Below are 15,462 nucleotides of genomic sequence, written 5' to 3' on the forward strand. Positions count from 1 at the left end.
AGTGATTGCAAATGTTTTGCATTGCCAGTTCTCCAAGGGCTTTCTGCACATTATTTTTTTTGCTCCCTCTCTGCTCCCACTTATTTGAGCCTCTTTTTCCAGTAAAGCAGCTCCACTTTGCACTTTCCTTATCCCTAAGTCTTTCACTTATTTCTCACTTTCCAGGGATTTTCCCTGTCCCCTGTGCTGCCAGGGCTCCTTTCTCTTGCAGCTTTGCTCCGGTGGTTATGGGAACACCTCCTCTCACCCCCTGTCCTGGCTGGTTTTGGGGTGCACTGCCGGGCAGCCCTGGATCCCCAAGATCTGGTGACAGTGGCGGTGGCACTTGGGGACCTTACCCAGCCTGCAGCTTCTCAGGTTGGGCATTTCTCGGGAGAGGAACCGCTCTGCACCAATTCTAGGAGGATGGATCACCGCTTGCAGAAAGCTGATGGGACCCCCAGAGGGAAGGGGTGGCAGGCAGGGGGGAAGGTGCAGGGCAGGGTGGAAGCGTTGGTGCAGCTCTGCAGGGCTGGGTGAAGATGTGGTGCCTGCAAACGGGGCACCAGCTGCATCCCTGCTGCTTGTGATGGGCAATTTTGGCTCGTGAGAGGTGCCTGGGGAAAGCCCTGTGGGCACGGGGTCCCAGCTGGATCCTTGCTGAACTGCTCTGTGGTGAAACATGCTTCTTGAGTGAACTGCTTCTGGGGTGAAACTTGCTTTTTTTGTGGGTGAAATACGCTTTTTTTGTGTGCTTGCAAATGGTGGAGGTGGTTTGTGCGGTCCCTTAAAGCCTCGGAGCATCCTGGTTCCCAGCTCTAGCACCAGCCCATCCTCCCTGAAAACCCAAAATGCTGGGAGAAGACACAGTGCTTTGTGCAGCCCCGCTGTTTGTGCCGGTGTTTGCTCCTTCTGCCAGCTTCCAGCTGGAATTTCCTCCGTGGTTTCAGCCCTTATCTCTGTCCAGCCATGGAAGCTGTAAAACCTGTTGTCCCTCCCGAGCTCAGCTGGTTTGTCTTTGCCCAAAACTCACGTGAAACACCTCGAGGATGAACCCTGGAATCCCTCTGGGTGCTTTTGGGGAAGGGCACGTCGCTTTTACCATCACACCTGGTGTGTCCGAGGCAGCTCTTAGGAAGCAGCACCGTGGGCTTCCTCCAGTGAGCAAAGCTCTTAGTGCTCCAGGTCCGTGGTGAGAAGGGAAATAGCAGTCAAGGACGTTGGAGTAAATCAAAGGACAAGGATAAATAGGACAGAGAGAGATGCTCAGGGCTGGTTGTGAGCAGCTGGGCAGCACCCAGGCTACCCAGCAATACAAAGAGGCCAGGGCTGAGCTGCTTCGGGAGCTTATCAGAATCCAGGTCTATATTTATATTTCATCCCACCAGCCGTGTGTGATAACCTCCTGGAGCATCCATCTGAGGCAGTGCCACGCAGCTGGTACCTCTCCAGCGGGCGATGGAGCATCCTTTATCTGAGCTCCCATCAGGATATGATTTCTTACCCCTGGTCCAAGCCGTATCGATCTGCTCCCAAGGGCTTTTTATCAGCTGTCTGCAGAAATTTCATGACCACGTGTTTTTTATTATTTTTTTCCCCACTCTCTGCCCTGCACTGATCTATGGCGTCCTGTGCTCGGATGGAAGACATCAGAAAGGTGAAAAAGCAGAAGAAACATCTTCCCCTGCTGTGCCCACACTTCGGGTCCACTTGTGGCATCCTCCTGCTTTGCTGTTCCCTGAAACGCGGCCGTGCAGCCCTGTTTGCAGAGGCACACACAAAACCCTGCTCTGCTTTGGACAGTTTGCTCCAAAAGCTGGCAAAGGGCTGAAAGGGAAACTGCTGGCACTAAGCTGGTTATGAAAGCCCTCCTGTTTCCCATCCTCCTGGCTTTATTGGGTGTGATTTAGTTGTTTCGTAACGTGCTCTAATTTTTCCTGTTTCCCATTTTCTCCTGTTCTTCCATTTTTCTCGCTTTTGGTTCCCTGGCTCTGAAACACCTCATCCTGGCTCCCCTTAGCATTCCCAACCCAGCCGTGCTGGGATGTGGGGTGTGCTGCCTCTTCTGCAACATCCAGGGATCTCTGGGATCCGTCTTGGGCCAAAACCGGAGCCCAAATTCCCTGCTTTGGTCCCGGTGCCTCCCTGGTGCTGCACCAGGGTCTGCACCATGCTGCTCTCGCTGCAATTTGGCAGCACGTCCTGGTTGCATCCTGCACCTGCTGCATGTGCCACATCCTGAGCCACCCACAGATCAATTTCTTGGTTTCCTGAGCCATTAACTCGCTAAAAGTAGACTCGAGGGGTGGCTGGGGAGCCTCATGACCCACCTCGGGACCTGTCATTAACCTCCAGTCTTCGAAAAATGCTAATTTTGAGAATGAAATCATAGAATGTCAAGCAGCACCAGTGCCAGTACTGACCCCAGAGGAACACCACTCATTGCCGATCTCCACCTGGACATTGAGCTGCTGACCACAACTCTTTGAGAGCAACCATCCAGCCGATGCAGACGTGGTGTTAGAGTGCTGCAGAGCAGGGAATTTCTGGCTTGAATCGTGATTCAGACACTGCAGCACTACCTGTGATGGTGCTTGGCTCCTGACCAGCCATGAACGACCCACAGAGGAGAAAAATTTGAGCTGAAAATCTGTGTCCTGCAGGCAGCCAAGCTGAGATGTGGCCTCAAGCTGCTGCAGAGGCTGCTCTGGTGTGAGCAGCCCTCGGACCCTTTGGGCACATCCAGGCACTCGACTTCAGGCTGAGCTTTTTTCTCTTGGGCAATGCTCCCAGCACTTATGGAACCATGAAATCAGATTTGGAAAGACCTTCAAGGTCACCAAACCCAACCACCAAGCTGACCCATGGAGTCCCATCACCAAATTGTGTCCCTCAGGGCCACATCCTCATGTCTCTGAAATGCCCCTGGGATGGGGACTCCACCACCCCCCTGCTCCGGTGCTCCACCACCCTCTCCATGAAGAAATTCTCCCGAATGCTCAGTCCAAACCTCTCCTCGCACCACCTGAGATCAGAGGAGCTCTGCTGCCTGAGTTTTCCCCAAATATTGTTTTTTTTCCCTGGCTGGTTCTAGCACTCAGTTGCTGCACCAGGCTGGGGCTGCCCTCGCCACCAGTCCTGCCTTGCTCCAACCCTTGCTCCTTGTCCCATCATTGCCCCGTGATATCACCAGTTCTCCCCACCCACGGTGTTTCCTCCTGGGTATTTATAAGCAGCTCCTCTCAGCCTGGCTTTTGCTGGCTAAGGACATTTCTCACTTCTCCTAAACTCCACTCTCACTTCCCTGTTCTTCTTCTAGCAGCATTTCCCTGCGCCTACCCCCTGATGAATCCCTCTGGCATGTGGGTGCCATTCCCCCTACACCACTCTTAGTCCAATTTCCCCCAAAATCTGGGTTTGTTTTGGTGGCTAATCCATGAAAAATGGGACCACCTGGAAGGAAAAATGAGTTTTTCTTGAACATGCTAAGTCAGGGGGTAGGAAGCAAGTGAGCTGGTGTGCAGGTGCTCCTCGTGCAGCTCAGCATTGGGCTTCAAATCCACATCCAACGATGGACAATTTGGGGTCACTTCTAGGAATTATAGACAATACAACAGGCAACATCTGGATTGTTCGTGGAGGACTGCTCCAGGGAGCCTTTGCTCGTGCTCATGAGGTGTGAGGTTTTGCAGCATCTCCAGCTTTTTTCTTCTGCAGCAGCTTCCCCTTTGAAAAGCCGAGTTTTCTCATCGGAACATGTCTGCATCTGGCAGATCCAGAGCCCCTCTGGATGCCGGCTTTTTTTTCGTTTTCACGCATTTCCTCCAGATGCTGCTTGCAAATAGAAATACTCAGCTCTTCAGAAGTAAATGCTCAGCAAAACTTCATCCTTTTTCTCAGTCTTTCCTCCTGCCCAAGCCTCAGCGAAGCACAGGGGAAATAACAAACAGAAATACATAAATGGTTTAAAAAGCCCAAATTTGGAAAACTCTGCCTTGGGATCACCTTCCTCCAGCCTGCTGTTGCGTTGGCAGGTGTTTCTCTGCAGACTCGGGCGCTGTGTTTGCAGAAGGAAAGGCAGCTCCCGGGTGGGAAAGGCTTTTCACACCTCCCTCCTTGTCTTTCCTCCTACCCTCGGGTCTCCAGCTGCTTGGAGCAGGGTGTGTTTCCTCGCTAAGCACACAGGAGGTGGTGTTAAAATAGAAAATCCCCCGCCAGGACGCAAGGCATCACCGTGCTGTGGTACACCCCACGTCTGTTTGTCTCCCTGCAAGGGATTGCAAAGCACCTTTGGTGTCTGGCACGATCCAGATGAGAGGATCGATTATCCAACATGTTGCCTAAAACCTTCCAGGGAACAAGTTAACCATGCAAAGCCTCGTATGGTGGTTGCATTGTTTGTCCTTGAGCTGAACTGCCCTCACCCCAGTAAAACTGCCAGCACAAACAAATGCAGAGTTCACGTGGCTGGCGGTTGCAAGAAGCAAGGGCAGGAGCTGCGGCGAGGCTCAGCGAGGCTTTGTTTTTTTGCACGGAACAGATCTTGGGAAGCAGCAGGAGCGTGGTGGTAGCAGGGGGCTGCGGGGTGCTGACCCAGAGCCTCCAGCTCCCTTGAAATTGAACCCCTGCGAGGGATGGTTCTGACTGCACGTGGCCTCGTTGCTGATGTGATTTGCTGAGATTGGAGATCTCAAAGTCTCCCCTCTCCTGCTGCATTCTTTGTGTTCCCTTCCCTTTGCTCTGCGGTGCCTTCCCCCTCTGGCAGGCGATGATTCCACCCCAGCCCATGCACCGGGAGCTCTCCCGGTCCTGAGGTTGTGAAGGTGGTGATCACAACCACAAAAATCTCGTCCCCATCTCCATTTCGGTACCACCAGGAGAGCTCCAAGCCCTTCCCCACGCCTTGCAGTGCTGGGGCAGGTGAGGAGCCTCCAAAAAGGCTCCAGCATCCCCTCGTCACAAACCTGGGGACCCCCTGTGCACATCAGAAGGGGCTGGGGCTCAAGAGCCCACCTGGTCCCTCAGCACCCCTGGTCACGTCTCAGCTTTCAGCACAGATTTTCTGTTTGTTCTTCTAAATCCTGTACTTCTTAGCAACACGTTTCCTTTTACTTTGCTTCTCGGGTGCTCCCTGCCATGTGTCATCCCTGACACATCCCATTACAAAGAATCACTGGGCCGGGCTGATCTCATTTTCACTTTCTTTTAGCTCGGTGGTGCAAGATGGATGCAGCTTTGGGGTGCAGCCACGCATCTGTTTCCTCCCTCGGTCTTGTTCCAAGGAGGGGATGATGTGTACACAACGCCTTTTCCTTCTGCTCTGTTATAAAGCATCTTCCCACCCACGTTTTCTAAACTATTTCCTCTCCAACATGGGCACACTCACAAGCACGCTGACACCGTTCCTGTTTTACCGCTGCTGAATGTAAATTGTGTAGAAATTCAGCAGGAAGAAGACAAATAACGGGATATTTGCTGGCATTTGGTCTCCCCGCTGGGCTTTAATTTGCTGTGTTACATTTGCCATTATTTATTGAAGCTCTGCCGAGCCCTGTGCTTGCTGTCCCTCATTCAGCTAACAAGAGCTGTGCTGCTATGAATAAAGGCATCGGGACGGGGTTATGTCCTTGGGAGCAGGACGTGACTGGGGTGCCACAGACCTTGTCCCCTGCTATCACAGCCAGGATCATTGTGCAATTCCTAGAGAAATCGGTCGTGTTTGGGATGTTTGGGGGTACTTCTGCTGCCCTGGTGTCAAAAAAAAAGGATAGTTTGGGGATAGAGGGAACATCTTAAGCTATGTTTCAGAGGTCTATGAGATAATCTAAGGAAGCTCGGTACAGATGGAGCTTATTCCCCAAACCACAGCCCCTGCTCTAACCCAGGATCCCAGTGCTTGAGGTTGGAGGCTCCTCTGGCTCCATCTGGTCCAACGCCCTTCTTGAGAAGGGACACCCAGAGCCACGCTGGCTTTTGAAGATCTCCATCAGGGAAACTCCAGCAGTTCTCTGGGCAGGCTCCACAACCCCTCTGCAGGTTTCTGGAGCTGTTGATGAGGTGTTGGGCAAGCAAGGCTGTAATGAATGGCAATTTTGTGGGTTCTGAGGACAAACCCTTCATCCAAAGCTGGAAGAGTATCAGCTGATGGATCTGCCCATCAGACCTGCTCACACTTGCGCCTCGCTGGGCTCCTGAGCCCTGCTGCTGAGCACGGAAAGTCCCTGCATGCTTTATGGAAGGAGCAAATTGCTTGCGAGTCTACTTGCAGGCGTATGAGGAAGCAATTTTCTGCTTCGTCAGGGCACAGCGCTGGCTTGAAGGTCTTCGTGCAAGGGCCAGCAACGTCGCCTGTGGTGACAGGTCCTCTGCTGTCACCCTGGGTCCTTGCAGTGGCTTAATCTCCCTGGAAAACGAGTTGCACACTCTTGTGATTTGGGGGAGAAAAGGGGAAATGTGCCACTGAGAGCTCCAACGGAGCAGCCTTTGGTGCAATAAATACCTCGCTGGGCTGAGACAGCTGCTCTACAGTGTGCTGGGGGTGCAAACGTGTGCAGGGGCTGCAGGCACAGGCACAGCTCCTTCGGACAGCCTCCAGACAGCATCCCCTGCTCGCCAACAGCATTACGTGACACTCCTTAAGCTCACCACATAAACACGGCTTGTTGTGCAAGCACAGCCCGATCGCTCCGGGATAACTAACTGAGATAGGTGGGATGTGTTTGTAAATGGCTCTGCTGTTCTGCATGTGCAGCATCTGCCAGAGCCTCCTCCAGCAGACCCGGGGCTGTTTCCTTCATTGCAATGCTGCGGACGCGGCACGGGTGCTTGCAAAAAGGCCTTGCAAAATGATTTTCTGGGAAGGCTCTTACTCACCCCCCGCAGCTGCACCAGAGCCGTCCCTGCTCCCATCACCATCAAAACCAAGCACGGAGGCTGCAGGCAAGCTGGGGACCAAAGAACTGTGTGGAGGCAGGTGGCATCGGTTCCCTGGCTTGTTCTTGGGGAAACTGAGGCTTGCAGATTGGAGCAGCTCGCTGGGAGCTGGTCCCAGTCTTGTGCCACGGCTGCTCTGGGAGAGCCTTTGAGTCAGCCCCTGCAAAATCACGGGGCGGCACTCTGGGATTTGCTTTTTCTCACCATTTCCAATCGTGTTGCCCACCATCCCATGCAGAACCCCATGGTTATGAGTAGGGCTACCTGGAGCAGGGCAGAAATAACAATTCCTGGCTGTGCATCCTCTTCCTGGCCCCTGGAGCATGCTTGGAACCCGCTGGGTTTTGCCCTTTCTGCTTTCCCCTCTCCTCGCTCTGACGTGGGTTTGTCTTCTGGTGTTTGCTGTCCCTTCCCTGCTCCCTCCCCTGCCACCCCCACCTGCAGGATCACAGCACGCTGCTATCAGCAGTTTGGGCTTTCAGTTGTCTTATCTGCCTTCGTCTTTGGACTGGTTGTTGCCCTTTGGAGATAAAAGTTTTTTTTTCTGTTTCACTTTATTCTTAGAGAGTCGTTATTGGCAAACAGTTTCTAAATGCAATAGCTTTTTTCTCATTTTGAATAGCTTGTAAACTTTACAGCATTTCAGGCCTCCTTCCCCTTGGGGGTCTCAGTGGCTCACCGTGTTTAATAGGCAGCTGCAAGGGAATAGGGAAATGCTAGCAGGACACCTTGCTGAAGGTGAGATGAAGGTGTGCACGGTGGGACGGAGGCAGACCTGGCTGTGCATCTGCCAAAATACTTCTACAGACCACAGGATCCCATCTTTTCAGGTAGATCGGAGTGGATCTTTGGCAACATGGACTTGCAAAGACATTGAGGTAATCAGGGAATTCGTGCCCATTGCTGGAAATCTGGGCTCATCTTTGCCACCCTGGCACCCCGTTTCATCCTGCTGTGTCGCCCTTGAGCTTTCGGGAGGTTCCAGCAGCAAACTCAGAGGCTCTAAATAATTCATCACCGTGCTGCTCCATCAGACAGGCAATATTGGACGCCGTGGTCCGGAGACAGGCGGGTGCTTTTGCTCCTGCACTGCTTAACTCCCCAGGGGTTCAGGGGAGCTTTTCACGGATGCTTTAATTTATGATCAGATTTACTTTATTGATCCCATCCTGTATTTCGCTGTAGCAATATCTCGTCTCTTGAGATGGGGCTGAGGGCAGAGATTGCTTTTTGCAGAGGATGCCAAGGAGCTTGTAAGTCAGTGGCACGCAGGTCCCGCTCTTGAATTTACCTCTCCTGTGCAGTGCATTTGAGGGCTGTATAAGCACTACAATTAAGACAGCTTCTCCTTGCTCGAATTTACATCGACCAGTACATTTGTTAATTTGTTTGAGGTTACGATACCTGCTCCTTTGCTTCTCATGTCGGGGAAAATAGAATTATACAAAAAAAATAGTAATGTAAAGCCTTTCACCCCATTTGCTGCAGAGCTTGCAGATGCCACTCTCGCTGAGATGGAAACATCTATTAGGGTGTACTGAACAACAAGGCCAAGCCTAATGGGTTTAACATGCCTGCAAACAATGCAGCTTCCTGAGCAGGAAGTCTGGGTACTAAAAACCCCACAAAGACATCAGCCTCCGGCACATCACTCACTCCAATGAGTGGGGAGGGTGAAGCTGGGTCTAGGAACTGGTCCGAAGGGAGGGAGGTCAGCGGCGTAGGGAGAGGGAGATGGATTCCCATGGCTTTGTGTTGCTTTGAGCAGTTAAATTTGGGTGGTTGTGCAGCCAGAAAGCGAGTGTGGGGAAGGATGCTCCCAGGTGTGATGCAAAAACACTGGGGTGAAAATGAGAGGGAGGGGAGGAGAGGTTTAATCCAGCTGAGAGCCACCAAATGGAGGGATGGAGCTGCCTGGGCCTCCTGCCTCTAAGCCCATAGGGGGGTCCCCAAACCCACCCTTTTTAGGCAGAAAAACATCTGTCTGTAGCTTGTTGTCAGGAAGGCAGTTCTGCAAAGCGGTGACTCCAAAGCTGTCTGGGCTCTCACACACCCCTCGGTGCACCTCACCTGCTGCAGGCAGAGGGAGACGAAACCAGTTTGAGGCCAGGAGGACGCTTGGCAGTGGACCAGTGCTGTGCTGCAACCGGTGAGCCTGGTCTTGCCTTGCTGTGATAGTCATGTCCAGGCAGGTCCCTCACGCTTGGCCAAGCTCTGCTCCGGCACCATTCAGGAGCTGAGACAAGGCTCACCCATATTCTTCCTTTCCTTTCCTTTCCTTTCCTTTCCTTTCCTTTCCTTTCCTTTCCTTTCCTTTCCTTTCCTTTCCTTTTCCTTTCCTTTCCTTTCCTTTCCTTTCCTTTCCTTTCCTTTCCCTTTCCTTTCCTTTCCTTTCCTTTCCTTTCCTTTCCTTTCCTTTCCTTTCCTTTCCTTTCCTTTCCTTTCCTTTCCTTTCCTTTCCTTTCCTTTCCTTTCCTTTCCTTTCCTTTCCTTTCCTTTCCTTTCCTTTCCTTTCCTTTCCTTTCCTTTCCTTTCCTTTCCTTTCCTTTCCTTTCCTTTCCTTTCCTTTTCCTTTCCTTTCCTTTCCTCTATTCATGCAGGTGTTTATTGCAAACACATCTAGAAAGCTGAGAGGATCAAGAGCAATACGGAATGAGGAGGAGATGCCATGGAGTTTATGCAGCTGCACTACCATGGGAAGAAGCTGAAGGCTGAGGGGATTTACACGAGCGTGGTGGGAACCAGATCGTGTCCAAGGCTCTAGGACACTCCTTGTGGCTGGTGTTCATGGTGGGATTGGTGCTCCAGGGGAGGTCTGGAGATTCAGTTACTAATTGGGATCGTTGATCAGGGTGTGTGGTGATGCCAGAAGAAAAACAAGGATACCCTGCAGCGTACAAATGACACACAGAAAATATTCCACAACCATAGAGTTGTAAAGTAGGTGTACTTGATTGGGGTGCACTGGGTGCACTGGGAATAGCTTCCCTCAAAATGGTGAGCACCTGCCCGGTCATCTCTCACAATTTTATACATGAATACTGTTATATATTACATGAGCTCTAGTTCATTAATTTCCCCGAAAAGGCGGACCTCTTCCAAGTACTCATTTCCATACTCCCTGCCCTTCGTTCCTCTTGGCTGCACCTCCCCGACGTAGCCTGGTGGTCGTGGGCAAGGGTTTTTCAGGATGAAGGCAATGAGGAAGAGGAGGTTAAACGTTTTACCTTTCTGGACTTCGACCTTCTGTTGGACAGTATTTAGGCCTTTTTTTGCTTATCTTTGCCTTGTTTCCTGCCAACAAGTTGTTCATTCTTCCCTAACGAGTTGTTCATTCTTCCCTCATCCGTTGGCCTTGAGCGATATTTTCTTTTTACATCTGCTTCTCCCAAGGTTCTCATCTACATCCCTATAATTGGGATATTTTTAGGTTCTCATCCGCATCCCCGATAATTAGGATATTTTACCATATATGTTGCTAAATAGTAATTCGGATAAGTTTTAGCATTTTCCCCATCTCACAAATATCTTAAGTGTGGAAGACAGTGGGATTTGGCCAACCTCTTTTCAGTGGTCTGTGGGGACAGGACAAGGGGCAATGGCCACAAAATGGAGCCCAGGCAGTTCTGCACCAACATGGGAAAGAATTTCTTCCCAGTGAGGGTGACGGAGCACTGGGACAGCCCAGGGAGGTTGTGGGGTCTCCTTCTCTGGAGATATTCAAGGCCTGTCTGGATGCTCCTGAAGCCCCTTCCCCAGCCCGACCACATCCCTCAGGAGGCCAGCACGTCCCTAGGCTGTGTCAGCTTCTCCCCCAGTTTTGTGTCACTTGTAAACGTGCTGAGGGCTCCCTCTGCCCCTTCACCCAGGTCACTGATAATGATGTTAATCAGTACTGGCCTGGATAATGGTTAAACAGCACTAACCCCAGTTGCCCTCTGGTACCACTGGGATTCATGAGTACCAGGATCCTGGCCCAGCTCTCGTTACTCAATCTGTTTGTGCCTTGTTGCTTTGAAGTGAAACAATTGATAATTCTGAACCTCTAGCGCACCCTTGGGATTCGCCTGCTTGTGCTTTGCATGCTGCTCCGCTGCTTTGCAGAAGTGAAGCGCGGAAAGAAACGAAAAACAGGAATAATTAATAACTGCTTCCGATGACCATGTGCCTGTTCCGTGGGTGTTTGCAAAGCACGACAGGATTTTGCTGTGCTGAGCAAGGCGGATTCAGACAGAGCACTTAGCATTGTGCCGCATGATTTATTTTGGCAGGCCGATAAAGCAGACCTGACAGAATGACGAGCACCGCTACAAAGAGCAGCTACCCGGATCGGCCCAGGAAAGCACTCTGCAGGAACCCATTTCTCAGTATCAAGGTAAATACCTCCTGCTTTCTGTAATCCCCTTTGTGTTGCTGGCTGGGAGAAGAGGAGGTTAGGTTCCTGCAGAAGGCGTTGAGAGGATTTCCGCTTATCAAACGCCCGTGAAAAGCACTGGGGGTGCTCCCTGTGGTGGAAATGCTGTTGGAGGAGCAGCCCTCTCTGCCCTAAAGCTCATGGTGGGACGGTGATGCATGTTTAGCTTTGAGGTCCTGCAGTGTTTTTGTCCCAGCACTGGAACTCCCCGTGCCCACAGCAGGCCTCCAGGAGAAACAACTCCCACAGCTACGAGCCTGTCTTAATGAAAATAACTTTTTTTGGTGATATCCATGCTAAATTCATGCACACAACAGGGGGCAGCAAAGGTAGAAAGGGAGAATCGGTGCTTGCTCTTGAGGCTCAGCACCCAGCAGACCGCTGAGCTCGGGGCGTTAGCTCCCATTGAGGCATCTGCAGAAGGGTGAGGAATGGCATTGAGCTGGCTTAAACCCTGCCGTTGTCAGCATTTATTCCTAAGGAAGGAAGAGGTGTTTCCTCCACACCTTCACCGAGAGCAATGCTGGGGCCCAAAGCAGGCAGCCAGCTGTGTAGCATTTCCTAAACCCTTTGGAAAAGCTCTAAAATTTAGGTGTCTGGTAGCAAGGTGTCCTCTGCCCTGGAGCACCCAAAGGGCCGAGCCACTGGGAAGCCTGGTGGAAGGTGCCTTCCCCTCTCCTTCTCAAAGCTGGAAAGAGGTGTGAGGTTACAGAAGCCAAAATTTGGCAACGGGGCCTGTCACCCATGGCTCTGTCAGCACCATGGGAGCTTCTCAGCTCCTATTTGTGAAGGTGTTTGCTGCTGTTTGCACAAGGAGGAGCTGTGATCCTCGGCTCACGAAGGTGGTGGGGAATCCTCTGCTGTGTGTAGTTTAAAAAATCCCATGCGATGATGATGGTGTTATCATACCACTTGTGCAACTGGTGGTCTGCCACAAGGTACTGCTAGAGAAGATCCTGTTGGAGAAAACAGTGTGAAGACACTCTAAAGAGAAAAAAGGCATAAACGTTTAGAGAAGACAAGCATCTGCAAAGTGGAAGCAATAATCATCACAGGCCACTGTGATGCAGGAAAAAGTGAGCGCTCACCTTGCACCAGTTCACATCTCTATCTCCTTTTCTGCAAAAAAGGACATGTTGGAGGTTTTGTGCTCTTTTCTCATGTCAAAAGAGGCAGACAACTAAAACCAAGATAGCGGTTTGCCCAGCTGGATGGCAATTTCTGTGTTCAGTGGAGTGCATCATTGGGCTTGTGAAGATCAACTTCCAAGACGCTCTTGTTTAAACAGAGATGACAGGTACAGAGACTTTTTGCTAGGGGAATAGACAACTACAAAATGGGCACTTGAGACACAGAGGCCTGGGGGAGCTGAAGTTGCTGCAGCATGGCAGCAGATGGAAATCTGTCTGCTGGAGGAATAAACTGAGAACAAGCTGTCACTGTGTGGCAACAGGTTTGGGGATTTTCTTTGGGGATTTTTCTTTGATTTTTCTTTTTTTTTTTTTTGATATATGTAGTGTGTACATATATCGCTTAACGTGAGCTTTTCTTAGCAAGTCATTGCAAGCATGTGCAGGAATCGGTGGTTTCATTGAAAGAAGTCCGTAGTGACTTGGTCAGGTGGGATACCAGTTTTGTGCTGTCTTCTTATTTAATTTTAACGAAAGTAAGAGCCAGCCATATAAACCTTGCTTCTTCAAACTTGAATGGAAATGAAATGTGCTGGACTCAGTGTCTCCTCAGGTCCTCACGCTGAGGACGTTTTTGCACAACCATGGTGTGCACCCTGATCAGATGCCTGGTGTAACTCTCTCTGGACTCAACTCCTGCTTCACGCTCCTCTGGCTGAATAATTGCACCTTATTCTGGCTGAATAATTGCACCTTACTTATAGCGATGGTGTTACTGCCAATTTAAGGCTACACACGGTGTAGCTGGATGTCAATTACCATTAGAGTCTCATCGGGCTGTAGAGCAAAAGGCAGCAGCCAGTGCTGAAGGCTTAAGATCTCTCTGTCATTTTTGTGGGGAAGATTTGCTTAGCTTTGTGGGTTTCTTTCTTTTTTTTTTTTTTTTTTTTTTTTTCTTTTCATAAATGTGGGTGAATTTAACCCTGCTCCTCCCTTGTGGAAGAGGCAAAATGAGCTCAGAGTCCCCGAGGTAGTGGGTTACCAGAAATGCATGGGCTGGAGGCACAGAAGAGGGGAGCGCTGCTTGCTCAGTGCCACGCAGTCCTGAGGTTTCTCTCCCAGCCTCTTTTGAGTCCTTGCAGTTTCATTTCTTACATGCCAGCAAGAACATCTTTAAAAATAAAGTCCCATTGATTTTTTTTCCCTGCGAAGATATTTTAAAGTGGTTGGAAATGGCAAAGATTAAAGGCACTGAGGTGCAACGTCAGCACAAGTCCATGAGCAGCGTCCACATCTATTTTGCTGAGTGAGATGTCTGTGAAGGCAGACAGACAGGAGGCTCTGGGCAGGGATCATTGCAAGTTAAATCTGGCCAGCTCTCAAATTGGCAATGTTTGCTAAAATATTCCTGGAGGGTGCCTGGAGCCCACCCAGAGAAGGGCAGAAAGTGAGGGATTTAGGTGGAAATGGGTGGAGGAGACCACTTCTGCTCCTCGTGGACACCGTAAAGATGGTTTTCTGCTTGGAAAGATCAGCAGGGAAACCCTGATGGACCCCTCAGGTCTGAGCAGCACTGCAGGAGGCTGCAGGGACGAACACAGATGCAATCGCTGGACCAGCCTCGACAAAGTCCCAGCCAGGCACTGCCCTGGCTGCATCCCACGGCCACGGGGAGCAAAGCCTCTTCCAATTTTATGCTCTGCACTGAACTGCTGAAGGACTTCTTCTAACCCCTCTGGCAGAGCTGACCTGACCACGCATGTCACCAAGTACACAATTGTACTTAGCACAGGATGTTTTCCTCAGACCTCTCTCTGTTTTTTTGTTTTGTTTAGTTTTTTTTTTTTTTTTTGGCTTTCAAGAAGTTAAGTCACCCTGTCCGGTTTCTAAATGAATAGATGACTTCCTTAGAACAGATAACTTCAAGACCAGGGCTTGAATGGTTCTTGCAGAAACACAAAACAATTGCACAATGTGGTTTATGCATTTGAAGTGGCTGAGGAATGCCTTTTCTAGATGCATATAGATCCTGGGGCATGAAAACTAATTGCCATGTGTCAAAATACAACTGAGAGGCATTAACTCAAACTGTCCTCCCGGGGAATGCTCCTTGGGCTGATGAGCTATGAGCCTTTAAAGCTATCTGACACTAATTCCTGCAGTCCGTCAGAACAGATAACATCAGGTCTGCTGCTGCTTCCATCGAAGTCCAGCATCTTGCCTTGGCTCCGAGCAGCGTTTTGCACCTAATGCCAAATGCTCGAGTTGGGGAAGAGCCACTCAGCTGAAAAGCTGCTTCCCTGCAGGGCAGCACAAAATGTGGAGAAGCACATTGGGATCCTCTGAAAGGCTTCTTGGAAAGGCTGCTTGGATATATTTGAAAGGCTACTCGGACAGCTGAAAGGCTACTTGGACGTTTGGAGGCTGGGGCTGCTGATTTGATCCCTGCTTGGTGTTTTCACCCTGCCCAGGAGGTGTGTGTGTCCCCAGGCATCGTGCCCGTGGTGGTGCTGAGAAACCCCAGGGAAGGTGAGCAGCTCCTCAGGGACCACACGGTCCCACGGCCACGTTTTTTTCCCTCACCACACCTTGCTTGTGGCCATCCTGCACCTTGAGGATGTGCCCAGGGACCTTCACATCCCAGAGGTGGCTCCAGGCTCATTTGCAGACACAGCTGCTGATCCAACACACCTTCTCGAGGGACAGCATGCACATCCCGTTGAAGGGAGTGCCTGTCCTTCAGTCATGCAGCTGACCCTGGCTTCAGCCCTTGATGCTTTCTGCTCTGTGCCTTAGTTTAAAAGCAAAGCAGAGCTGTTCCTGCCCCGTGTTACAAGTCATTCTGCGCAGTGGTGGAGCCCTGCACCCACTTACATGCCACTGGTTGTGATTAAACTGGAATGAGCTGATTCCTCCCAGTCCCATTTCCTCCCCTCTGCAAGCGCAGCCACAGGATTCTAAGGCACAAAAACTATGCTTAAAATACCAGCAAAAGGCTCTCAACCA

At 50.8% G+C, this 15,462-nt stretch overlaps 1 protein-coding gene across 1 annotated transcript in view; it reads left to right on the forward strand.

Moving 5' to 3' along the window:
* The window catches only part of SLCO2B1 (solute carrier organic anion transporter family member 2B1), a 50,329-nt gene that overhangs the window by 475 nt on the left and 34,392 nt on the right, over window positions 1-15,462 (forward strand). The window contains exon 2 of the mRNA XM_084281219.1: window positions 11,184-11,287. Within this exon, the coding sequence (XP_084137345.1) occupies window positions 11,207-11,287 (81 nt within the window). The 5' untranslated portion in view covers window positions 11,184-11,206. The remainder of the gene's footprint in view (window positions 1-11,183; window positions 11,288-15,462) is intronic.

The sequence above is a fragment of the Netta rufina genome (assembly GCF_964035555.1).
Source record: "Netta rufina genome assembly, chromosome: 1".
NCBI classification, from domain to species: Eukaryota; Metazoa; Chordata; class Aves; order Anseriformes; family Anatidae; genus Netta; species Netta rufina.